Source organism: Camelus bactrianus, chromosome 15, assembly GCF_048773025.1.
Source record: "Camelus bactrianus isolate YW-2024 breed Bactrian camel chromosome 15, ASM4877302v1, whole genome shotgun sequence".
Lineage (NCBI taxonomy): Eukaryota > Metazoa > Chordata > Mammalia > Artiodactyla > Camelidae > Camelus > Camelus bactrianus.
The window spans coordinates 52,340,325-52,367,590 of record NC_133553.1 but is presented as its reverse complement, the minus strand read 5'-3'; the positions used below and the strand labels follow the sequence as shown (position 1 = coordinate 52,367,590).

Here is a 27,266-nt window from a genome sequence, read left to right as displayed (position 1 = left end):
TCATTCACTGTGTACTAAATCACCTTTGTATGATTTGTAATTTTTGTTTGTGACCTTATCTTTACCAGGGACTGTTTTTTCTGTGGATTGTGGAAATACCTCTTTACGGAGCGGGGAGCACATTTGCTTTTGTCAGGCGTATCAGTGGTATCACCAGCAGGATTATTTTTTACATTAATTTAATATCCTATGAGATGATGTGCATGTAAACTCATATCCAAACTGGAATGTGGCGCAAGCTTGAGGTTTTACTTCCTCGCAGAGGTTTTATTCAGTATCTATAGCTCTAGGCAGAGGCAAACATTCTTGCTGTCTACTCATTAAATGAGTGGAGTTCTAGTCTTCCTTGTACTGAGATGCCAGCTATTCCTGGGTTCCAGCTTTATGCAGGTTTCAATTCCATCTCTCTACTTTGGAGGCCATCAGATTCCGTCTTTGTTTTGATGTGAATTAAAATTCAAATCTGAAGCCTTTTTTTTAAAAAAAAAAAAAAAGTATTCTGAATTTTTTTTTCCAAGTCCCTAGCCTTTAAGACCTCTCTCCAAATCTGCTAACAACCTCCACTTCCTTCTCCCCTCACATGAAAGCTTGTGTTCTTGTTGCTCCAATTATATGGTGTATCTACACTATGAAAGACTCTGCTGCTATTAAAATAATGAGGTAGTCTACATGTATTGACAAGGAAAGATCTTCAAGATACATACTGGTGCACCAATAAGCAAGTTCTCTCTTTTGGAACATGAGGGTTTCTCTGTTTTGTGAGCTTGGCTATAAATTTGTTTATTGTTTCATTTTATTCAGCATTTCAAGGTGTTTGTAATGAAAGGGGTTCACTATTAGCCATAATCTGCCACGTTTTAATAATTGGAAGTCCCCAATAAACAAATATTTAATAATGGCATTCATTCATTTGCAGTCCATTAAAATTTCATTAGTGGAGGAATAAAGATACACCTGTAGTCTTACCAGTACTACAGGTAATAGTGTGCAACCATATATTCCCAGGGAAATTTGTTGGGCCTGTAAATATTCTCTTTGGCAGCAGAGGACTACTTCACCTACTTTCACTTGTGTGCAACATAACATAGCTTATAGTAGATATATTTTTGGCACACTAAAATGTACCAAGTAGAATAACTGGTAGAATTAACCATACCAAACTCAGCCAAGAAGTAAAGGTTGAGTTAGTGCTAGAAATAATTTAAGTAAAATAGAAACCAATTTAGGAAATATTTTGATATTCTAAGTACTCATGTCTTAGAATTAAGAGAGAGAAAGAAATGTGTGTGTGTGTATTGTGTGTGTATGTGTTTATTTTGCACTGGGAGAAATGTTTTTAGTTTTCACTCTCTTAATTGTATGTAGAGGAGTTCAAAGTTTTAGAACAAGAGGAAAATTCAAGTTTATAGGAGAATGTCATCCTTAAAGTGAAATTTTAATTATAGTAAAAGTGATGATGTGACTACACTGAGCTCTGATCAATGCGCATGATCTCATGCTCAGTATCCTTAGGAAGTTGCTATTTTCCTAATTTTACAGATGAGGAGACTGAAATCTAGAGAGTTTAAGTAGTTTACCCAGAGTCACACAGCTTATATGTGATGGAGCCAAAATTCTAACCCTAGTTTGATTCTAGAGCCATGACTAATGACTATTTAATAGGGCTTCCCCTCTAAAAATTTTATAATATTTGTTAATTACATCCATTGTTGTTCAAAACAAAGTTGTTATAGTTACAAATATTATGACATAGAACTATGTATCATATCCATCACTTATTGGAGACCACATGTACATTTTTGGTGTATTTTATTATCTTTTTTTCATTTTCCCATTTATGTAAATCGTAATTTTTGAGGTTATTGATAACAGAAAAAGCAAATGTCAGGGCTTTTACGATGATCTTGAAATTTCTCTACATTCCAAGGATTATGTTTGTATCTGGAAAAGATAATTTATCCTGATTTGTCCTGACTTTTTATTGGTGGACTTAAAGGATCATGCCTGGTGAGAAGAGCATTTACTGCAGTTATTTGAAAGACGCCGGCAGTCCTCTCCCTTCTCTCAGGAGTTCTGGGGCATGCGTTGGCTGCCTCTCTGATGTCTGTTTCTGATAAGTGAGTTGTAGTCTCCAGCAACTCCTGGGAATTTTGTCGGGAGAGACCGGGTGAGATCATTTTGCTTTCCGCTGAGTTTCCTTTCTCTGTTTTTTTGGATTGTTCTGATGAGCATGACCCCAGAGCATTCAGTAATACCTGTGTTCCCTTAGGAACTGTTGGCCTACTCCCTGGTTTTATCTCTGTCTGCACAAAAACTCCATGTCGCTGGAAAGGAAAACAAAGCTGACATTAACCAGGGCTCACAAGTTGCTGGAAGATGCAGCTGTGAACTGAGTTCATGCATTAGCTCAGGTCCTGGTGAGACAGGCACTTATGTCTCTGTCTCTTCATTGGCTGTCACCTTAGTCCAAAACTGAAGACAGCAGCATAATAATTATTAGTGAACCTTTTAAACAAATTATAAACTAGAGTGCACCAGCAAATGGACAGGAAGGGAAAAACAGGAAGTCAGAGGAGCGGCATCTCATTATCTCTCATTCGCAATTTTTCTATCATTTGGATTGTGTAAAGCTATTTATATCAAATTTCATTTCTCTGTAAGTTGCTATGGATACAACAGAAACTACAGTTCATAGACCTAAGGATTTATGATTGCATCACAAATGTTCCAGCAACTAATAGTTGTTGTGAAATGTTATTATTAGCTATAGTGAAATATGAAAACAAACATCTGCAGTCGGAAAAAATCCAGCAATTGACTTACGTTTCTGTTTCAACTTATAAACCTTATGTTCTTCCCCCTGCCACACACATATGTAAACATATCAAAAATTTATCAGACTGATCTGATGTTACCTTAAGTGAATGATTTTAATAATTTGAACCAAATTCCAAAGACTGTGATCCAAAATTATGACATCACTCTTTAGTTTTGACCATGATATGTGGTTAAGATTTTATCCTCCTAATAACCATGTTAGTTTGTTTAAATAAACTTTGAGAAAGATGATTACCACTTGAAAAAACTTAAATTTCTACCATAAATCTTTCCCATCATAAAGTATTAAATAATTGATTCTAAATACTGCCTCACCTTTCCCCGGATGGGCTCATTGGGTGATTTCCTGGCATCATATTGATGTATAAAAGAGATGCGTTCTATAAAACTCTTTTGAAGTTCTGCTGATGCATCAGGAGAGGCAAGTGGAACTAAAGAAAAAAAAAGAGCTTTTGTGAAGTCAGGATAAAAGTTAGATTTGTATATGGAAATGTAATCAGTATTCATAATATTTCTGCTTTGTCAAAAATGCTAATGAAACTAAAATTCTTTTAGGTATGCAAGGTTACTTAAACACATCTAAATAATATAATGGATTCATCATTCTTTCTCCATGTAAAGAATCAAATCAAAACAACCAAATTAGCTCCACATGTGGAATTGCTAGTAATTTTGAAAACTAACATTAATGCAATAATGGCTTTTAAAAATCTACTGTTCGATATGCTTCTTGTACATATACCAGCCAAAGTATTAGGAAAGGCATAAGTACAATTTATTTGTCAACTTATTTTTTGACTCCTAGAAAGGCTTTGAGAAATGTATGCGCAAGTTGCTCCCAGCAAGCGCTGACAGATGAACTGGAAGACTCCAGGGCTGCTGCACTTAGAGCTGAACACATAATTCTTTTCATTTCCCATTGATGGAGGGTCTGAAAATTTGCAAGAATATTAAACCCCCTAAAATCCACTTTTAAATAATCTTTCAAACCGTGTCATAGGTATATAAGGGTTCACGATACTGGTCTCTCTCAGCTTAAAAATTCGAATCATTTTGAAAACTCACTTTAGTTTTGCTTTGAGCACACAAGGTTATGTAAGAAATCAGAGTAACTTCCAGTTTAGTGATACGAAATTCTGTCAAGGAAAAATTTAAAATGTCTCCCTTTTATAAAAAATGTAAACGTAGTACATTAAGTACACCTACCATATCTGTGGTATGATGACAAGAAACTGATGGCAGTGGTTATCGCAGGGGGAGGGAGTTAGCGGACTGGAGTATAGAGATGGGTTCGCTTTCACTGTTTATCCTGTTGTACCATTTGAATTTTGTACCGTATGCACATATTAACTATTAAAAAATTAATTTTTAAAAACCGTGCTTTTAAAATTAGGGAGGATATATAAGAAGGAAAAATGTTACTAAATTCACATTTATTAAGCATTCATGAATTCAATTCAATATTCAGACATTGATATAAACTAATTTTACTGGCAGGAATGATGAGTATTCAAACATTTGTATATTCCATGATAGGAAATGGCAGTCTTTTTCAGTGAGCTGAGAAAAATGCTAATTGATAACATTTTCTGGATTTCTAATTGAGATCAGATACTCAAAACTCATTTTCTACTTGATCATTAACCTGTTAGGATTTGCTAGCACACAAGAGAATGGCAGGTGCCAAAGACTTAACAAAAATTTGTGGACAACTACTACACTGAGAATATTCTAACCGTAACTTGTATTTTTCTACCAATTTGGAAAAGATTACCTGGTTTTGAGTGAAGGCCACCATGGTCCAGCTCACAGAATGTTAGTGTTTTCAGGAAAATAGTTTGATAGCTTTTTGAATAAAATGAAGCGGCTCTAAATTTAGGTGTTAATCAGGTGGGGTTAATGGAGTAACCAAAGCACGGGCTTTGGGATAAGATAGATATGTTTTCAAATTCCAGCTCTACCACATTTCCTAGATGTGTCACTTTGGACAAATCACTTCCTCTTCCTCTCTAAAGTGAGGATAATAGTAATTTGCTTCCAGAACGGTGAGCATTAAAGACAATGTTTATCAAGTCTCCAGGATGCTGGGTCAGATTAGAAAGGGGCTTCCAAGTTAGGCAAGGGGTGGAAGCGCTTTTGTATCCTGACAAAAGGGGAAACCACGGAAGCAGCGTGAAACTAATGAACTATCAAAAAAAACTGAGAAACCCGAAGGGTTTGGTGAACTGATATGAAGGGTTGGTGGCAGCATGGGCTGGAGGACAGGGAGATCAGATGTAGCCAGTAGAGAACAGGCTGGGGAGAGCTTTTAAAATCTGCTCTCAACTTTTCCCCCACACTGCCTTGGGAAGACCATTGCTTGCCTCAGGGCAACAGAAACTGGCAGCGATAGTCTAGCCATCTGTGGTCAACTTAGAAATATGGGAGCAGCACAGCAGTGCCTCCAGGGCAAGGAGCTGCTGAAAATGGATGCATGCGGCCCCCCTGGGGATTTCCTCCTCCGCCATTCCCCTAGCAACTGTCAGTGCTAGTGGACTAAAAACATCAAGAGATTGCCTTCTCTCGGTGATGCCTCTTTTTAGGAGTTTAAAAGGGAGAGGAATGGAGCCCTGACCAGAGGACTGGTCTAGAATAGTGACAACAAATGGAGACGGTCAGAACTGGTTCTGTGGGGCCCGACACTCTCCAGTCTAACGTTTTTTCCTTCCTTAAATTCATTGGGAGGCACCCAGGCCAGACCTTGGTGTTTAGCCTTTGCCCACACAGCGCTGATGATTCCTCTTGGGGAATATGACCTAAGATAAACTAGAGAGACACTGTAAAAGAAAGACAGCAAAGTTTAAAACATACGCTATGTGAAGCAGAGTTCTTAGAACCTGTGCTCCAAGAATTTAAACTAAGTATAACCGATACCTGCAAAGGTAAGATGGTGTTATTCATATAAAGCATGATCCTAGGAGTGAACGCCTCCTTCCATTTTGCACCTAGACCTCTCACTTGCCTCACTCTCCTCCCAATCCTGCATGGTAGAGAAGAAAAAACTCACACCTAAATCACGTTATAGAGAAATTTAAGGTCACCCAAAACAAAGAAAAAATTCTAAATGTTTTCAAAGAGGAGTGATAGATTACTTACAGGGGAGTAAGAAAAAGATTTATATCAACTATCACAGCAACAATAATGGACACGTGATAACTGATGAATTTTTTGTACTGTTAAAGGGAAGAGAACTTGAAGTCTGGAATTTTTATATCCAACCAGATTGTCATTTAACTATGAGGCCAAAATATAAAATATTGGGAGGCAAAGAAGGCCTCAGAGTACTTCCCCATAAAACAAACCTGCTTCAAAAAATTCCTAGAGGAAGAACTCAAGTAAGAATAGAAGTAAATCAAGAAGGGTGCCTAAGGAAGCAAATAACAAAGTTTTTTGTTTTCTTAAAAAGACAAAGACTAAAGAACAGAAAAATAAGTAATATACCTATAGTAATTCAGAACTTAAATTCTACTGTCAACATATTAGTGGAGATTCTGGTGAATATTATAAAGAATGAAAAAAGTAGTATAATGGTTGCAAAGGAAAAGAAAAAACTGTCATTATTTGTAGGTAATATAATTACCTGAATAGAAAAACCACTAGAATCAATAAATGATGAGAACAAAGGTGTGTCAAGACAAGCAGATAAGTGTACAAAAATCAAAAGGATCTCCTATAATGAAAATAACCTTCTAGAAAACAAAATGAAAAATAAGATATAGTCCCTGTAGGAATAAAACTATACAGTACAAAGTTTCTAGAAATTAACGAATTCACAAGCCCTCTATAGAGAAAAAAAATTTAACTCTCTTAAAGACAAAAACAGAGCTGAATAGACTTTCTATTCTCTTAGATAGAATGGGACAGTATGTTACTGTAAAGGAGACAATTTTTCCTAAATTAATCCATAATGTCAACACAACCCAATCAAAATTCTAGCTGGATATTTTGAGAAATGTCATAAATTCCAAAGGTGAAATGGAAAAATAGAGGTCCATAAGTAGAGAGCTTAACTATGAGAAGGAAGCGCAAAGAATGGGGATTTTTTCTGTCAGATATTAAGACAAGCTAAAAATCTATATAATGAAAACATTTTAATTAACAATCCAAGAACTGAAAATTCACCTAAGGAATATCACAGAGAGCTCTGAGACAGACCTATTTATGTAGCAATCCCTAACATACAGTTGAGGTGGTTTCCCAAGTCAACAGGGCAAGTGTGGATTGTTTAGTAGATGGTATCCAGAAAACTTCTTCACTTCATGGAGAAAAATGGAACAGGTTCCATAAAGGTGGATTAAAGATATAATTATGCAAGGTAAAATTATAAAATCAAAAGAAAAAATGTAGAATATTTTTGTCACTGAAGGGTAGGAAAACTCATTTACACTATTTATATGTTTTTTAAGTTTTTGAGAAGGTTTTGATTGTCAAAGTTTTACGTTGTCTTTGTTATTTAAATCATTTAAGAGGAAAACATAATTAAATAGAAAAAACAGTTTAAAATGCTCATGGAATTTAACTGACTCTGTAACCTGAGTTAATCAAAGAACAAGTGAAAGTAATTAATCTAATGTTATACAATATTTAAAAATTAATAAGGCTTAAGTAAAATGTTTTTTAATTTATAATTTTAAAATTACAATATTAATTTAAATCATAAATAACTATAAATAACTTTCTATATACAAAGACCTCCTTAGAACATGAGAAACATATCACCTTCAAAAGATTAACAGCTGGACTGCTTGCAGACTTGACGTAACAATAGAATCCATTTAACAATGGAATAGTATCTTCCAAATGTAAAAGGTTAAGTAAGTATGTATCCAGAATTTCATAGCCAGCTATAGTTTCATTCATTAAAGAGTGAGGGCAACTTCAAAACATTTTCAGACAAAGAAAGCTGAAGAGCTGGCTATTCCTAAACTCTCATGGAAATAACTATTGAAAGACATGGAAGTGGTCTGTTACATTGGTGGCCCGAGTGGCTCAGGCCTCCTAGTCCTCTCCTTGTGAATGTGAACTGGCCTTGTAATTAGCTTTAACCAATAGGATGCGGCACAGGTAACACTGAGCCGGTTCCAGGCATAAACCTTTGCAGGTTCTGTTTTCACACTCTTGGGAGCCCTGAGCTGCCATGTGAGAAGTCCAGCTACCTTGCTGGAGAAACCACATGGAGAGACCACATGAGAGAAGCCCAATCATTCCAGTGTCCTAGCTGAATCTAGTCCTCAGATGACCTGCTAAGTAAATTCAGCCATTCAAGTGCCCACCAGCAAGACCAGCCAAAGAACGACCCAGCTGAGCCCAGCCCAGGTTGCAGAATCATGAGCAAATAAAATGATTGTTGTCTTAAGCAATGAAATTTTGGAGTGGCTTGTTATGCAGATAACAAACAGAAATAGTTTAGAAGGAAGTCAATTAAATCAATTAAAGTGAATCATCTTTTATACAGTGATGTAGAACCTCACAGAACCTTAAAAATAATAACTTAAAAAAATTCTTCATGGAGACTAATAGAGAGGAAAGGTAATCTGAGCTATTATTATATAAAGAAATCCCCTACCCAGACATCATACCTACTAATAGTATAACTACCATGGTCATTTATGCAAATGGATGAGGTTTTTAAAGAAGCCCACAATAGTGAAGATCATCTAAGTGGGAAAACATCAAAGAAGATATTCAAGTTCTTAGTGGTTGCTCTACTTAAGAATTCAAATTGGACCCAAAATAATTACTTAAAAGAAGCCTTGTTAGATGAGGCTTACAAAAAATACGGCAAAGTCCATGAAGAATGTTTGAAATCCACTCTCTGTTTCTTGGAAACTTCATCTAATTAAAATAGGGATTTTCCAAACAAGGATACAACAAACAAGTTGGTGTCTAGCCATCTATATTTTATCAGCAAAGCCAGGATTTATTCAGACACACACTTGCTCCTCGTATTGATGAGAATTCAGCAGCTTTTACTTTGAGAAATTTTCTTAACTTTTTGTGTGTGTCTACTTAAAAAACATTCATCAGTATTATTTTTCTATTAGAAACTCCATTTTCTGAATACTATTTATTTTCATCTTATATGAAAAAGATTATTAATGAAAAAAGTACAGATTTCAAAATACAGTGAAAAAAAAGAAACTTGAACATAACTATATAGCAAGAAATCGTTATGTTACACCTTGGTACAAAAGAAGCAACACAAACTGAAACCCATTTTAGAAAAATATTTTTAGCACTGTATCTGAACTCACAATTTGAAAGAAGGTTGAAATATTAAGTAGTTGACAAATAGCCAAAGTTTCATTTGTGTGAGACAGCTCCCTCACAAATTAGATCAGCTTTTCCAATTTTATTATATAAAACCAAAAGTTTTATTATGTAAAACACTTATTCTTACGGGGACTCAGATATGATGGAGCATAGCCATTTGTTGAACTGACCATGGATGGCAGCCAGGAAATTGTGTGGTGGTACAAGACATAAAGGGCACTTTCATTATCAGCACAAGATGACATTGCTGAAATGCCAAAACTCAGGCGTAATTAAGTGGGCTGATGGAACAGAATGACTATGAGATGACTTTTGTTACTAATGCATGATTATATACACATTTTCTACCTCTATATGCATATATAGAGGTATAAAATCTGGCATATACAGACTAGCTTAGATACGTATTTTAATATGTTATATAAAATATTTTCTTTTAAAACTCATTCTCATCTAGTATCCAAACACCATCTAAAATATGAATAAATGGCTGGCCTATATTGTGATTATATATTCATTTAAATTACATTATGACTTTAAATAATCTGTTGAATAATATGCAATTATCATTAAATTAATCAATGCACATTTGTTGAATCTGGGCATTGCTGTAGGACCTGGAATATAATAATGATCACGGCAATGAGAAATACCAATAAAAGAACAGAGAGAGAAATGAAGGAGAAAGAGGAGGAGGAGAAAGGGAGAGAGGGAAGGGATAGAAGGGGAGGGAGAAGGGAGACCTCCATGCCAAGTTTCCAAAGCTAGATTCCAACCCAACAACTAACTTAGTACAAGGCAATAATTAACAATAGAAATAGCTACCATTTGTTGTCTACTATGTATGAAGCATGGTGGTAGGCAACTGACATGTTATTTCATTTGTTTCTCAAAACAATCCTACAAAATAAGAATTATTACTCCCACTTCATAAACTGAGTAAAACAAGATGATGAAATTTAAGTCATGGGCCCAGAATCAAACAACTCTAACTGCTGATCTCATATTAAATTCCAAGGGGAGGTAGTGTTGATGGTGATTTCCAGTTAAACATTGCAAATTCAACATGTGTATTGCCTCAAAGTCTCTCCCCCAGCCCCAGTACAGTGATAGTAAAGAAAGGAAAGGGGCTTAAAGCCTTAAGGGAAAAAGAGAACTAAATGCGAGCAGAGCCGTTAACAAATTTGGAAGCTGGAAAGCTGATGGATGAGCTGCAGCTGACTTGAGTAGAGCACAGAAAACTGGAAGCTAAGTGCTTGTGGAGGAGAAGGTGGGATGGAAATCAAGCCAATTCATGGCAGATCTCAGGGATTGGAGGCATCAGACACCTCTGAGGCAGGGAGCATGGGTTGTGGGACCAGTTGAAGCTGTAAACTGAAGACTGGGAGACTCCCAGATTTTCTGTCTCCCACTCCAGGCAACGGCTTGGAGGATTCCTCTATGGGAAGATTGACAGACCTACAGACACTGATTTGGGGGCTTCCCTTATGAAATGGCTGGGCCCTGCCTGATCATCCTAGAACAAAGTCTTAACTCTCTTGTCTCATCTTCCACCGCTTCCCGTATTGAACTAGAGAAGAAACAACTGCTCCTTATAAGGAAGTACTGGGACTTGATTGGTTAGTTAACAAAAAGTCAGTTAAAGCAAAGAATCATAGAAATTATATATACCAGACTTAGATATTTTAATCAGTTCATTCACCAAATTTTTATTGGAGTGCCAAGCATTTTCCTTGAGGAAGTATCTGTTGGTTGGAATTCCACTTTGTATTTCTTGCACAAACCACATCCCTAAATGCATCCTTTTCAGTTGCTGTGTCTTTGACACAGAATGGAAATTTAAAGATGCGTCTGAAGGAAAATGAGTACAGAGTCCTTCAAGATTTTAAAAAATTCTCTCTAACTCGTCTTTGATAGTTATTTTACCCTCATCTAATCAGCATGTTTAAAGTTAGTGTTTTGTGAGATACCAGTCATGTGAGATGATCTTCTGAAAAAGGGTGAAATTGTGAATATTGGGGAAACAGCATTCTTTATTCTTCTTCTTGGAAATTCATTATGCTTATGCTTAGAATAGGGTTTTAAGAGTTCTGTAGAAAAACACCATTTACCTTTATAGATTCGGTTTTTGCCAAACTTATTTGACTTTCCCTGTTTCTTTGAGTAGTATCTATAATCATCATAAAAACTAGTGTCCCTCAAAGTGCACTTTGAGAAATACTGCCCTACAGTGTGCCTACTATCTTAACAGGAACAGTTTCTAAGGTTTCCTGGCAATAATGAGCAGAATGCTACTAAATTTCTGACTTGGAGGCTGGTGTTATCAATGATTATTACAATTTTTATTATATTCTACAGAACATGTTTGAAACTAAGTTGTCCACCAGGACCTGATAAAGAACAAACTTGACAAGGGCTGCACTTGCTGCATGTATATTTTCAATGCCTGTAGAGGACTAACTTTCTTAGGAGGTGCCAGCACATCTAATACATCTTAATTTGATCGCAGTAACCTGAAACCATGGAGAAGAGGTTTTACCACTGCTAACATTACCTATTCCACAAGAAGGCTTTTGCAACTTGCTGTATTTGATTGGCGAAACCAATGGACATGTTGGTTTTTGAAAGTCACTCCTCTGGGTGCTCTTAGTGTCATAAGGTGTTTGGAAGGGGTTTTCCAGTCCTTTACTATGTGACCACCAGTCACCCTTTATAGGGGAAAAAAAAAAGGAAACAAAATTGGATATGGTAGGACATTTTCATGTGCTGCTTGATCTCTATGAGTGTTCAGTTATTTGATTCAACAAGTTATTGGATTTTCTAGTACTAAAATAGACTTCTGAAATCTAAGAATAAATACATTTTCACAAAAACTATTTCTTAAGAAGTACCTAAAAATGCATTACCATATATTTTTAGCTAAAATACAGCTGCTAAATTGTTAAACTACCTTCTATCAACAGATAGAGTGGTAAAAAATCAACAAAATAGTTATGTTTCTATATTTTGTACTCTAATTTTTATATATATGTATACACACGTATGCATATGTATATAGTATACATGATTTACTCTAAAAATTATGTTCTATACTTTTCATTACGGCAATATAAATAATGTGCTATCATCTAAGATGGTGGTTTTCAAAGCTTTTAGTCCGTGACCCACACGATGAAATACATTTTATGTCACCTAAGAGCACACACGCATACACGTATGTGAAACTAGAAGTTTCACCAAACAATACTCTAGACATACAGTGCACTTGGCTATTCTTCTATTCTATTATATTGCTTTTCTCATCTATTTCATTTCATAATACTGATTGCAGCCCACATTGATTTATAATTCACTAATGACTTAGTTTGAAAAACTTTGTTCTAAGCAGAAATATCTCTAATGTTACTGAATTTTTGATAATAAAAGCTGACCTCAGTATGACTGTTTGGTCTCTTAGAAGTTGAGAAAGCCCTGACGGGAATTGTTACTCGTTTTAATGCTGACTAAATTTTTTTTTTTTTAATCTGGTTGATTGGGTAGAAGAGAATCTTGGGGGAAAGGCAACTGTGACACCTAGGAGTTCTTGGATATTTTAGAGAATGAAAGTAACCTTGGGTATATTCAAACACCCACCTGGGGCTTTAAGGAAAGAGATCAGCCTTTTTAAAAAGTCAACTATGATTGCACAGTCAGAGACTTTAAAATATGATTCAAAGGGGACAAATATAAGATTCTAATAAGTTAAATACTGGCAGTACAATTGAAGCTACATTGATATAAAAAGGAGGCATTTAAAGAAACATATGTGGTTGCATAGGGAGTTGGCTTTCAAATGAGCTTAGTTTCTAAAGAGACAAGTATGTATAAATGAGGTGCATAATTTAAAAAAAATTATTTAATGGGAGTTAGCTTGTCAGGAGATTGTCTAGAATCTTAGAAGAAATTCATGAAATATACCAACGGCAGCAAAAATAGAGTATTCTGGGGAAAAAAATTCTGTTGTAGCAAGAAATCAAAGAAAGGCTTAGAATTTGGAGAAGTGTACATTGTTTACAGCTGAAAGTCTGAGCTATTCAACTTTTGGTTCTTTGTTAAGGGAAATTATCTTCAAACTGAAAAAGATGAGAAGAACATGGGAAAAAGAAGAAACTAAGTCCTGAATAGTTGAAGACAGAGTCAGACCTCACTTTGCAACTTGAAATGAGAGCCACTTTTCTAGGCAAATGACAAGCTGGAACCAGGGGTAAAAATGAGTAAGTTTGCAGAGGACAAAGAAATTTAGGAACTAGGGAATTTTGGAGAATAGGAGAGATGGACCAATGCCTCATTTTTCAGAATGGGCTAGAAGGTGAATTGCAAAAGTAAGACTCCTGGATGTAGATCCTAGGAATTCTAGAACAGATCACTAAACAGATGGTGTCTTCTCTCTCTGGCTCAGAATAGTCACGCCTTACTGTTTCAGAGTGCCTGCTTCTTGTAGCTCTTCTCGACTCCGGGGTGACAAGAGCGCTTATATGCCCCAAGGTCTAGGCCTTCTCTCTCCTGTTCTCATCACAATTCTACGAGGTACACCCACTTTACAGATGAGAAAACTGCTGGGAGATTACGGTGCATCACCAGTGGGTAGCAGAGCTGCCACAATTCAGGCCCCCACCTCTCTGTGCACACCTCTAATGGCCGTGCTACATTGTTATACAGCAAATCTGCTGTGGAAGGCAAAGCCAGATAAGCACAAACTTTTTTAAATAATTTCAAAAGTAAAAATAAAGAGGCTTGAAGTAAGTACCCTAACAAAGATGTTCTACAGTGAGGTTTTAAGGCGTACTCTTTACATTTCTTCTTTTGTTGATCAGGACTTATTTTGCTAACACCCAAGTTACTGCAGAAGTGACTCTGAAGTAAGTTAACCACCGTATCTGGCAGTCTCAATTTTTTTCTTAAACAGGAGCGTACTACCAAAAGCTGCCCTTAAAACAGAGATAATAATTCACCTTTCAAGAAGACTTGAACTTAGAATGCTACCAAAGTGGTCTCTTTGGTTTCACATATATGTATAAAGGAAATAATGAACAGTTTATCCTGAAGTGGGATTAAAGACTTTAAGACCCTTATAGCTGGTGAGTGTTCTAATTGGTGTTGTAAATTGGATGAATCTTCACTTCAGTAGAATGAAATCCTACAGTTCCAAAAATGTTGTTTTTAACTTTTCTATTTGTGGATAGTCTGCCCTGCGTCTGAGAAGTCTGGTTCCTTCCTGGAAGAGTGAGGGTGCAGGCGAGCCCATGCACATGTGCATGCCTTTCTGGTCCAAGCATTTGCTCAGAGAGACTGTAAGACTAAAGATAAAGGTACAGGCTTGTTTTTTTCTTTACCTCACACCGACAGGAAAACCAAGAATAAAAATTGACTGCTCTGTATACTGTCACTTACATTGGATTGTGAGTGGTTGATGTGGAGTTACTTATGATGAAATAAACCAAACTGGGAAAAGTCCTCTATGAGATTGCTTTGTCCAGGCACTGGGGGTCAGACCACATCATGCAGATTGTGGAGGCGGTTTTGCCTAAAGAGAGAATTGTTCCCAGGTCAAAACTTTGGACCCAGAGAAAGGACGACGTCCTCCCTTCCAGCCCAAGGCCTATCTCTTTTCCTGCCCCAGGATGACTGCCATTGGGGCTCCATGGTAGGGAGATGCCTGGAGATTCCTGATGACAAGTGTCCCTGTAACCCCCGGCTGCTGGAAGGCTTAAGAGCTATTGTATTGTGAGCCTCTTGGCCATGTTTGGAAACCACTGTGAGGCAGTCTCTATGGTATACTCTGTCATCCCTATGTCTTCAGAAATGCATCAGTAAACATTACTTATTTCCATTCTTTGGGAAGTTAAGAGAGAATACAGGCGGAACACAGTAAAAGCATCCTGGAGAAACAGTAAGAGAATGCACGCGGTAAGCCAGGCTCCACAGCAGTCTGGCCAGGATGGCTGCTGCTGCTGCTGCTGCTGGTGGTGGTGATCAGTGGAACACAAAATGATGCTTTAGGAATTTCTAAGGAAATACGGACTTTTGACAATACCTTACAAGTAGATAATCATATTAGTAGAGCACAGTGGCTTTAAAAAAATTTATAGTGTTATCGCAAACCCTAGAGTTACATTGTATCTCTATCCATCTCCATTTTGTTGTGGTCACCAGAAGCAATGCTTAAAAATTGCTTTTTAAGCAATTTGTAATGTCCCCAATTACAGTTATTCCTGAATTATGTTCTCTGGGACACTGGTTCTGCAGCATATTAAAAAGATGTTTTGCAAAAGAGGTTTCCATAGTTAAATACATTTGAGAAATATTGAGATAAGCAAGTTAAACCATTTTATCACAGGATTTCTCAGAACCTTTATATACTAACGTGATTGTGATACTCTGAGAAGGGGTATAAAAGTACAGCTTTTCCAAAACATATTTGACTTTGGAACTTTACTGAGCACATAGGCAAGGGCTAGTGCTCCAAAAAATACACTCTGGAAAACACTGACCTAATATAATCTTTTTTGAAATATCAATTATTCACCAATGTTTAAAAATACAAGACAACCAAATTAGTTTTCATTGGAAATGACTGGGCAAAAGCTCCTTTTAACTTTTTCTAGCACCACCAATTTTATGTCCCTATGTAGAACTGTATAATTGATTATTTCATTAAAGAATCTTGCCAGTAAATAAAATCAACCAATCTGGTATTTTAAAGAATATATGTCAATTTAAATATTTAGGCAACTTTATTTTCTTTTCTCTTAAAGCCAGTATTACTATAAACCAGTTAATTGTTTTTAACCAAGCTAACCTTTAAAAAGAAAACTGTCATCTTAAATAAAAGAACGAAGGTTACAAATACGTGAAATGAGCATTCTTTATTACTCCTTAGGTACTTGGAAATGAATACATTTAGGGGTTTTTTGGTGGTGGTGGCGGCGGTGGTTTGTTGTTGTTTTTTAAATATGAACATTCCCTTTACTCCACACCCAAAGCAAACACTGAACTTTGTGCTGCATCTTTGGTCTTTGTCACTCCTCGTTCATATCCACTATCAACCTCACTCAGCTATCCTCTTTAAGGTCTCTGACTCACGTAGCTTTCAGCACTAATAAAGATTCTACTACCACTGTGACCTAGTCTGGCTGTTAGCAGCTCCTAACGCTTTTGTTCATTTATTTTATTCAAGACACCTACAAACTAAGAGCAAGAGAAAATTAGATGGATTAATTCTTAAATTTATTTATGTTTCGTATTTCTATTCTCAAACCAGCTTTTCCTGATTGTCTCCAAGGTAAGGAAGGGTTCAGGTAACAGTCTGGTTTAAATTCAGCCCTGAACTAGAACTCAGGAGAGACATTCACAGACTCTTGTAAGAAATATCAGAACTTCACTAACCTGGATTACTGTATCAGATTTATTTCCCCAGAGGCCTGGTCTATCAATGTCTTTTAAATCCCAAATAATTGTTTATAAAACAAAACAACCTTAAGTAAGCCCTTGTAAGGGTTTACTACATGATACTAAAACACATTTGACTATAGGAATTCCTGCCCTGCAAAGATCTCACATTCACACAGTGCCCTGGTGTGCCATCTCTTTTATGATGAGAACAGCCAACGTTATCAGTGTAAGGAGAGCTCACTAAAAGCAACTCCATTTAAATGTGAAGTTAAATCACAGCTACATCTAATCTTACATGGCAGAGGAACTCTGCAGCTGTGATTAAGTTAACTGCTAAGAGGAGGTTATCCTGGATTATTTGGGTGGTCCCAATGTCACCAGAAGGGTCCTCAGAAGGAGGAGGCAGGAAAGTCAGTCACAGATGTGAAGGTGCTATGTTGCTGGCTTTGAAGGCGATAGCAAGGAATGAAGGCAACTTAGAAGCTGGAAAGGACAAGGAAATGGATTCTTCCTTAGAGCCTCCTGAAGGAACCAGCTCTGCCAATAGCCAATGAGATTGATTTTGAACTTCTGAGCTTCAGAACTGTTGAGAATAAATTTGTGTTGCTTTAAACCAGTGTTTAAGTTTGTGGTAATTTGTAACAGCAGCAACAGGAAACTAATCGAATAGATTATACCCCAACAAACCTGGTTTAAAAAAAAGATAATGGAATATATTTAGTATGGTAGTGAATAAAAGTGTGATTTGGCTAAACTACAGTGCCGGGTCAGAAACATGTCTGTGACACTTGCTTACTATGTGAATAATCTCAGGTATGTTAATGTACTACTTTGGAGCATGTTATCATCTGTAAAATATTTCCTAGAATAACTCCTAGAAATTGTTGTGCAGATTAAAGGGTGTAATTTATATAAAACACTTAGCTCATTTCTAACACTTCATATACTTTCAGTAAGTGGTAGTTATTATAGGAAGTACCTGAATTACTGAGTATCATGGGAAATTTTTGTTAGAATGTGTCACAAATACAATATTATACAAGAGATTTCTTCAGTAACCCCCTCCCCAGCCCCCAAGCACTGCTGACTATAATCTGACCCAACCTAAAAAACCAACTATTTGAATTCCTTCCCTAAATATATTGTTTGTTTGCAAAGATTATCTGCGAGAATAGTTCCAGGTTACTGCTTTTAACTGCTGAATTATAAAAAGTATTAGTCTGAGATATGCCACATCCTTTAAGTAGTCTGTGACAAAATTAGACTGTGAAACAGCTTTTGAATCTAAATCTATATTTGTATTTAATGAACATCCATCCAACCTGATCTTCTGGCTCTTTTTTTGGATCTATGTAGGGAACCGGTTCATTGCATGTTCTTGCGTTTGTGTTAATGAACTTAGCATAATATACACGTCCTCTCCCGACACATGGTTTTGACTGTTGTACACTTTTTCCAGGTTTTTTTTCATGTTTGAGTTCTTCTTTTTTTTCAGTTACATACACTATACCAGCATCTTCTATTTTATGCTGTCTGAAAAACAAAATTAAATAGTATATCATTTATCCGAATGAGCATTTCAGTGATGAGTCATAATTACATAAGATAAGATTTAAATATATTTCAAGTGTTGAGACAATTTAGGCTTTAATAATAACTACTACGGGCTTGTGCAGTTAAAATGTGGGAGGGTATCATTCAAAATCATATAAAAGATATAGAGATTTGTGTTAATAATGATTATTCATTACAATATACCAATGCCGTGTACAGACTCATTTGCTTGGAGTCATGAGTTGTGCTTTGATCCTGCTCACAAATCCTGTTTACAGTATTTATTCATGTGCCTAAGATACATGCTAATCATAACTCATCTTCTTTAAAAGTTACTCAGTAAATTTAGCCATCTGGACCAAGAAAACTAATTTTAAAGCCTCACCTGGCAAACTTAAAAAAGCTACTAAGTGACCACTATTATTTCTTTTCAGGAAAAGCGCACCATGCAGACATAGAACAACTAATTCAATCTCCACACTTTTTGCTTCTAATTACTACACTGGAACAAAAATAAAAATTACTGTATTTTTTAAATGTTAAAAATATTTTGAGAGAAACAATTTATAAAAATTTTCTCCTTTTAAATAAGGAGTAATAGACATTATAAAAGGCACTATTGGAAAATTTCACATACTTGAAAAATAAAGGTAAGAACAAAATACTTGAATTTGGATACTTTTCATGTAGACATTTAAGAAAAATCAAAGCCCTGACCCAGGGGAGTAGCTAAGACTCCAAATTTATATAGAGAGAGTGAGTAGGTCTGTTAAGCCTTGTCCGTGGCCCTATCTTAGTTCAAACTAAAGCCAGGTCCGTCTCTTCTGCCATGTCATTTTTCAACTAAAACCCTCCAGTGACTTTCCATTGTATTTGCTATGAAACACTTCCTCCTCATCTAAGGGCCTGTGTGACCCCGCTCCAGCTAATCTCTTCAACCACACTCCAGCCTCTTCTCCAGCCAGCCTACCTGCCTTCTTTCAGTTCCTGGAACACACAGCCTCCTCTCCCCTCAGGGCACCTGCGAGCTACGTTCCCTCTGCCCCCACTACTTTTCCCCAGCTCCCTGCACAGCGGCCTTATTATCATCAAGGTCTCAGCTGAAAAGTCATCGCCTCAAAGCTTTTGCTAGATTTCCCCCTCCCCATCCATGTAGACTCTATTTTAGAACTCTGTTCATTTCTTTCCTAACACGAACCAGAATTTATAATTTATGAACCTAGTTTTTTGTTTACTTGTTCTAGTAAGCACTCCAAATACCCTTTACTAGCCAGTAAGTTCCATGAAGGTGAAGATCAGGTTTCATTTATCCTTAGGTACCCAGCACCCGGACAAGCATCCTGTGCATTGCAGGTAAATACGATTTATATATTTCGGGTGAACCTCCTGGACTTGTTTTTCACTCTGGCTTTGTTTTAGCTGTACACCCCTAACCCTCACTCCAACTCACACACAACATTCCACACCCTTGATTCTAGTTCCCTGCATCCCAGCAAAAATTGCTCTCTGTGAAGAATTTGGAAAAAATGATTACTAGTAACTTGTAAATTACTTTGAAGGCTTTTTCTATTACCTTTCCAGGGATGTATTTATTTAAAGGCCATAACTGATTCATCGTTGTAAACTTCTGGCATCAGTTTTTTCCACCTGTTTCTCATAGTTGTAACCCAGCAACACACTTACACTGGAATCAGGTCCTTAAGGAAAGGACTGACTATTTGCTTGCATACTGGTGCATTCATTTGATTAAACATCTGTGGTGTGAGTGGCCACAGACTGACTCATAAATGGGAAATATATGGTTCTGTAGTAATCTTTTAGTAGAAGGAAAGCACAGTTAAAAATACTAGTTGGGCTATGAAGTAAGTTGGACCTGGGTTGGAATCCTAGCTCTGTCATTTACTATCTGCCATTTACTATTTACAATCCTTTGCATGATATAGGCAATAATGCCTATTGTGAGACGTGAGAATAACATTAAATAATTCGTTCTTTAAATATTTATTGAGTTATGTACCCAGTGCTGTTTGAGGCACTGAAGATAATGGAGTAACAAAATAAACAAAAATTTCTGCCCTCACAGAGCTTACATTCTAGTGGGGGAAGGCAGATGAGAAATAAAAGAAAAAGTAAAATATACAGTCTATTAGATGGTTTTAAGTGCTAAGGACAAAAATAAAGCAGGGAATGGGGGAAAGAAGCGCTCGTATATGGGAGGTAGATGGCATTTTTAGGTATGGTGGAGGCTGCGCTGTGAAGGTGGCAACTGAAAAAAGACAGGAAAGAGGGGAGATTGCTAAGTGGTATTTGAGGAAGAGCGTTGGAGCGGAGTGACCAGTAACTGCCAAAGCTTTGCAGCAGAAGCACCTGACCATACCGTGATTTAGGGTCCATCAGAATCACCTGGAGGCCTTTTAAACTCCAATTAGCGTGCCCTTCTCCTAGAGTTTCTCCTGTGGTATGTATGTGGTGGGGCTAATTTGCATTTCTAATAAGTTCCCAGGTGATGCTGATGCTGCTCTGGAGACCGCACTTTGAAAATCACTGCGGAAGTAGCAAGGAGGCGTGCGTGCTCGCGTAGAGCCCTGGCAGACGGAGGCAAGGAGCAGACAAGGCCAAGTACAGCAAAGCGGCACGTTGCGTAGGCCCCATAGGCCATCCTAGGAGCCTTAGCTTTTCCTCGGCAATGGCTACGGGAGAACAGTGGTCCAACTTTATGCTGTAAAAAGACCACTCAGACGGCTGCGTTGAGGAGGCTGCAGAGCAGCAGAGGGGCCCAGACTATCGCAGTATCCAGGTAAGAGACGCTTGTTGTTGGGCTAGGGTGGGAATGATAGTGGAAGTGATGAATCATGGTGGATTCTGCATATATTTTAAAGGTAAAGCCTACAGAATTTGCTTCTAAATTCGATGTGGGGTGTGGGAAGGCATGGATGATTCAAAGTGACGTCAAGAATTTTAGGCCAAGCAATGCCTGTAAGGTGCCCAATACACAGTAGGTGGCCAGTAAACAGTGCGTTTAAAAAAGCATTATAAGCGTTCAAGACTAGAAATGAGAGGTAGGACTAGGGGTTGGGGGAGAGGAAAAGACCTGAAGACCCACCCCTCGGGTCTCGATTAACCCTCCCCGAAGGAGGAAAACATTCTTCGGAAGGGGAAATAGAGAACCAAACCCCTGCACTTACTGCTGCTTATCCTCCTTTCCCTCCATGGGCTCCTACGGCCTGACACGAGGCAATGAGGAGCCTCACGGGAAGACGAGGGACTAAGCTCTGCCAGGAAAGGGGTGCGCGGAGCGCCGCGACTGTGACTCGTGCGTTGCTAAGCGACAGCAGGCTCTGGGCACCAGGCCTCGGAAAGCGGCTTGGGGCGGGACCGCGAGCGCGCAGGCGCAGGAACCAGTAACGGGGTCCGCTCCGCAGTTAGCGGGCGCGGCTACGCGGCGGGGTGGGGCGGCTGGCTGGGTCTCCCGGCGTCCTTCCCGGACCAGCCACGGGCTGGACACCGTGCGCCTGAACTTGGCCTTCCCGTATCGGGCTGGGCGGGGTATTTATCAGGGCTCACACTGTCCTTGGGGATCAGCAAGGGCCGGTTCCGGAACCGCTCCCGCGGCCCTTGGCCCCGGTGCCGGGGGCTGCGCAGTTCGCATCCCTGCATCGCCCGCCTTCCAGAGCCCGGCAGGACGCCGCCCTGCGTTGCCTGCGTCTGCCGGGGCTGGCTCCAGAAGTGCGGGCAGGCAGGAGAGAAACTTGTTTTTCGGTGAACCATTAAACATTGTGCAAGTCATGATTTGCTGAACCCGGACTGCATAGTCTTTTTGCATGAGAAGGCTTGGCTGTCGCTGTTCTCCATGATTTCTGACACATCCTCCTTCCCCAGCTTGGCAGCGAGCGTTAAAATAAAACGAGAACCCTCACTTCCTGCAAATGAGGCTCCCTGCGGTGTGTGCATCTGCTCCAGCCTGAGCGGGGTTCAGAATCGGGTGGAGGGAACTGGAGGCTCTAGCGGCAGGTTGGGGCTTGTACTTGTAGCGCTTATCCAAAAAGAGCAAGCTCCTGGGAAAAGCAGTTGATGACTTGTGTCCACCTTCTGGCCCTGGAATTTCTTACCTCATTTCACCATTGCTTCCCAATTTCCACTTCCAGAGCCAAATGTCTCTGGCATCTGTTACGGTAACTCATGAATTTCCCTGGATAATGGGGAGAGAAAATTCCTTATTGAGTCGAATTCTGCAATGTATCGGGCTATGCATGTGCTTCTGTTTTGTAACCCAGAGTCAGTCTTTGTGTTTACGTTTATCTGGAGAATTGTGGGAGATAAGAGGTTGGTCCTAGGATTCATTGAACATATTCGAGTTTAAGTCCTATGAGGAAGAGTATATGAATAGAAGTTTGATACCTAGTTACCCAGATATCTGAGTGTGGACCTTGCTGGTAAAAAGAATGCAATGTGTGTGAATGTGTTACGTGTATGTGTGCTTGGGGAGTAAGGAGTGGATTGGTAAATAAATATGGAGTGAGTTGAAAACCCCCAAAGCGGGAGAATTAACATTAATTGAAGCTCCTCCTTGGGAGCCGGGCATTTGCCCTGCACTGTATTAAATGCCACATACTTACCTGATTTTATCCTAACGATCAAACTGTGATTAGGAGCATAGTCAGTGTTTAAATCCTGGTTCCACCACTGAGTAGCTGTTTCAGTAGGGCAAATGTTTTAACCTCTCTGAGCCTCAGTTTCGTCCTCCACAAAATGGAAAATAGTATCTAAGGGTGTTGCGAAGCGTAGATGATTTAACACAGGCGGAGCACGGAGAGGAGTGCCAAACGCATAGTAAGTCCTTGGTTATTAGTTATTACTTTTATTGAGTAGTTTGATCTGCATATGCTATCAGACATCTTAAGGCTTTCGAATTTCTATTCAACCCTCACCAATCTCTTCAAGCTCCTAGAACCCCTCACCCTCGGGGACAATCTAGCTGCTTGATAGGGAAAGATGCGGAATTTTCTCAACTTCCTCCCTCTCAAAATAACATATTCATCTGCATCCATACAGGCTGACAGTTGTTTGATTTTGAGTTGTATAGTATTAGTCTAAAATGGAAATGTTTTTATGTGAATCTCTTTCCAACTGTTAAGCAGTTTGTGTATGTATAGATTTATTAAGGAATATAAGACACATTTTAAAAAAGTGTGCCTACCACAGGGAAGTCACAATCTAGTTATGAATACAGGAAAAAATTGTGAACAGCAATAATATATGACAGCATTTTTAAAAATTGAAGTATAGTCAATTTACGATGTCATATTAATTTCTGATGTACAGCATAGTGATTCATTTAACATATATGTGTATTCCATTTCATATTCTTTTTCATTATAGGCCATTATAAGGTACTGAATATAATTCCCTGTGCTATACAGTAGGACCTTGTTGTCTATTTTATATATAGTAGTTAATATCTACAAATCCTGAACTCCAAATTTATCCCTCCCCATCCCCTTTCCCCCCTGATAACCATAAGTTTGTTTTCTGTGTCTCTGTTTTGTAAATAAGTTCATTTGTGTCCATTTAAATTTTTTAAATTTATTTTTTAAAAATAGCATTATATAACTGATAGTCACAAATGTTAAATTTCAATACTGATAAAAATACAGCATTATAAAAATGTGCCAATGGTTTATTGTCGGAACATCCTCTGCAGGGCACTGCTAATAATATGGATTTTTATAACAACTATTGACTTTTTAATGTAGAAAAAGCACTAGACTGCTATTAGTTTTTCTACTACTAACTAGCTAGTCTGACCGAGCAGAGACACTCCCTGCTGTGGAGTCTCACTTGTAAAGAGAGGTAGTCAGATTAGATCATCTTTATGATCCCTTCCAACTGTAAAATTCGGTGATTCTGTTGGAAAATTTATGTCTGAAAATCAGTGAACACACAGGCCTAAATAATACATGTAATTTTCTCATTTGTGTTAGGTAATTTGGATACTTGTCCACACAGAATAATTCAAAGTAGTGTACTAATATTGTGCAAGTTAAAAATACCAGCGCTATTTGAGCTAGAACACCATATGTGAGGAGAAACAATAGGATGGAAATTGCTCATCCAAAGTGTTAGAGATGCAGAAAATTGTCAACACTTTTTTTCGAACCATAGGAAAATGCCAAAAATAATGAAGGTGCAGTTGTATAACCTGAAAGGCAAGCTGAGGTTCAGGGAAATCCAGCTTCTTCTCAGTTCTTTCTTCAGTAATGTGATATGGGTGGGGATCTCAAGAACATGGCAGAAAAACAAAGCCATCTTTAAGTTTATTTATCATTTTAAAGATAGGGTTTTTTGCATCATGTACATGTGTTCTAAGGATTAAATGACAAAATGCATGCAGAGAACTTATCCTAGCACGTAGTAAACACTCATTAAAAGTTGGCTGTTAGTGTTCTTCCTATCTGTATGATTAGTAGGGTAGAAAGTTCATTAAGTACATGCATTACATTCTCTTTATTTTATTACCTTAGACTATAAGAATTTTGTCAAACCAAAATATACTTCAATTAGAGGGCAATGGGAATGAGAAATGTTAGTGTTGGGTTTGCCCATCTTTGAGGATGGATGAGTTCAAATGAATTACAGATAACAAAGGGCTCTGAGTTTTCCTCTGGTCTGTTCAGTGCTAACCTCACTTTTAAGGAGAGAGCACATAAGTATGAGGTGTTACATCTCTTACAAAATAAAAATCTCTAGTATAACTCATCTTGATCACCCTGATATACGTTATCCTAGATGTGTACATGGTGTGTTTATTCATATAGATGTATGAATTAAAATCTTAAAAATTTTATGAAATCTCTTGAAATAACTAAAACAATTACCGACAGCCTGAGTTACTCCAAAATCATTGTTAGGGATCACTAGCTTGGAGATCCACTGATGGAAGGAAGAAAACTGTATTTTTATGATTTTGAAGGGTTTTAGCCTCCTCTATAATTTCATGATTCAAGTTCATTTTGAAATAATCCAACTATGGTCACTTATATAGAAGCTGTATAACCAGAGGATGACTGAAAATCTGATCTTGGGTGGCTAAAACAGTAGAGGGCCATTTTGGTACTATGGTGGTCTTTTAAATAGAGTGATTGTGTAAAGATTTGTGAATAGCTCTGGACAGATAACTTCTTGAGGAAGGAACGATGCAAAATGAAACATGGTAAGGGTGTTACTATTATCAGAATGTTAGGAATCACTAGTCTAAGCTGTCTAGTTTTGGTGGTTTTCTATGTCTTCTAGTTTCTTTTTTGAACTATTTCCCTTGTTCTATTGGTAGGCTTCCAGAGATGTAATCATCTTCCTTGCAGGTTGTTACCTCATCTTACCTAATTATTGAACAACCCAGTATATTGAGCACCTTGTGTATTTAAACCTATTCTCACTGGACTGCGAGGTTGTAGTTTATTCATTTGAGATTCTCAGCATCTAGAAAAGTACCTTGCAAACAATAGGCCCTATGAGTGAGATTGTCCCAGAAAAATTCTTCTTTCTAGCCTACAAAATATATACTACGTTTCTTTTTTGTAGGTGTTTTTTATGGACACAGTAATTGTTCGACAAATTCCTTAGAGAATCTCCACATTTTAAAAATGGTAATTAGAACTATCTTTTAAGCTAAGCAGCTTCAACCTCTGCCCATAAAATCTACCTTTGATCCCTGTGATGATACAAATTGCTATTCTCTGAATTTTCCTTTGGGGAAAAGAACAAATATTTATTGAACTTCAGAGTTAGTAGACATGAGTTTAAGTCCTAGCTCTATGATTAAAGCTCTGTGACTCTGGGCAACTTATTTAACTTCTTCAAGCTTTAGATTTTGACTATGTCTCATGTTAATCTGTTTAAAAATAAATGAATAAGAAAAGACCCCCAAAGAGTAGGAATTTAAGAACTTACCTTGTAGGGTTGTTGTGTTAAATAGGATAAGTGTAAGGCACCTGGCACAAAGCGGGTCCTCAACAAGCTGCCCTCCACACTTCCCCATCCTTACCCCTTGTGCAAGGTCACCAGCTAGAAAGTGATACAGCTGGGATTTGGGTTTAGATCCATTTCTTTTTTCATACCTCTGTGCCTTTATATCTAGTTTCTCTACCTCTTGCTTTAAACCGTGACAATGAAAATTGAATATAAAATTCTAAATAGGGTCTTCCCAAAGTCACTATGGTATGATGAAAATGGGTAAAAATAACTAGAAAGAGTAAACTTGGCCATTGTTACAGGAGTGGATGCCTTCTAGACAGGAAGGTGTCCTGGGGGAGGAGACTGTGATAACCATGCATTGATGGGGGGAGGACGTATGAAAAGTGAAAATTTGTGTACCATCTACTTGTAAAATGTCACCATACACAATGCGTTCTGACAGATGTGCAGCAGTTAGGTTCTGTGGTTGGTAAAACAAACAGTAACAATCCAAGAATAAGCACACAATCACAAATCACCACTCCGTGTAAACTCATGCCTTTACATGGTGCCACACTTTCAGAAGATGCCAGGGAACTGCCAAACAATAGTAGTCATTTTGATTTGGATGGATGGTCTATTCTATAGACCTATGATAAATTAAAAATTGCTCTCCTTCTGTAACAGAAGTGAAGAGTTAGGAGATAAATTTAGCTTCTATTTAAAGAAAAATGAGAGGTTTTGCTTAAAAGGTAAAATATACCTAAAAAAGAAATCGCAGTTGAGGTTTTAAATAGAAAAGTACAACACTTTTAATTAGTAAAGTTTAGTTTCGTTTACCTCAGATACCTCCTAGTCCCATATCATTCCTTTCAAAATGGTATGGCAAATAAACATTTTAAAAGTCATCGTTTTTAAACTATTTTTCTTTTTTTTTTTTTAATTGAGGTATAGTCAGTTTACAATGTTGTGTCAATTTCTGGTGTACAGCACAATGTTTTAGTCATACATGAACATACATGTATTTGTTTTCACATTTTTTTCACCATAAGCTACTACAAGATACCGAATATGGTTCCCTGTGCTATACAGTATAAACTTGTTTATCTATTTTATATATACCAGTCAGTATCTGCAAAACTCAAACTCCCAATTTATTCCTTCCCACTCCCTTCCCTCCT

General features: G+C 37.7%; 1 protein-coding gene and 1 long non-coding RNA gene across 3 annotated transcripts in view; one reads left to right on the top strand and one right to left on the bottom strand.

The window, feature by feature from the left end:
• Positions 1–27,266, top strand: part of LOC141573330 (uncharacterized) — a 185,971-nt gene that overhangs the window by 90,700 nt on the left and 68,005 nt on the right. The window contains exon 2 of the long non-coding RNA XR_012498969.1: positions 20,632–20,932. This is a non-coding gene — a long non-coding RNA (uncharacterized LOC141573330). The remainder of the gene's footprint in view (positions 1–20,631; positions 20,933–27,266) is intronic.
• Positions 1,823–22,071, bottom strand: CIMIP6 (ciliary microtubule inner protein 6). Of its 2 annotated transcripts, none has more exons than XM_010951860.3 (5): positions 21,321–22,071; positions 17,904–18,114; positions 11,705–11,858; positions 3,154–3,269; positions 1,823–2,324 (listed from the first exon to the last, which is right to left on the bottom strand). In XM_010951860.3, exons 1-5 carry the CDS (start codon positions 21,344–21,346, stop codon positions 1,956–1,958), a joined length of 876 nt encoding a protein of 291 aa, XP_010950162.1. In that variant the 5' UTR covers positions 21,347–22,071; the 3' UTR covers positions 1,823–1,955. The 2 variants fall into 2 exon arrangements, with proteins under 2 accessions (XP_010950162.1, XP_045370291.1); XM_045514335.2 differs by having other exon boundaries at positions 18,081–18,114.

Coding starts and splice junctions, on each gene's coding strand:
- CIMIP6 (XM_010951860.3), bottom strand. CDS start 21,346: ATGGAGGGAAAGGAGGATAAGCAGCA. Junction 3,270..11,704: donor AAAGCCTTCTTGTGGAATAG/GTAATGTTAGCA, acceptor TTTTTTCTTTAG/TTCCACTTGCCTCTCCTGAT. Junction 2,325..3,153: donor ATGAGCCCATCCGGGGAAAG/GTGAGGCAGTAT, acceptor TTTCCTTTCCAG/CGACATGGAGTTTTTGTGCA.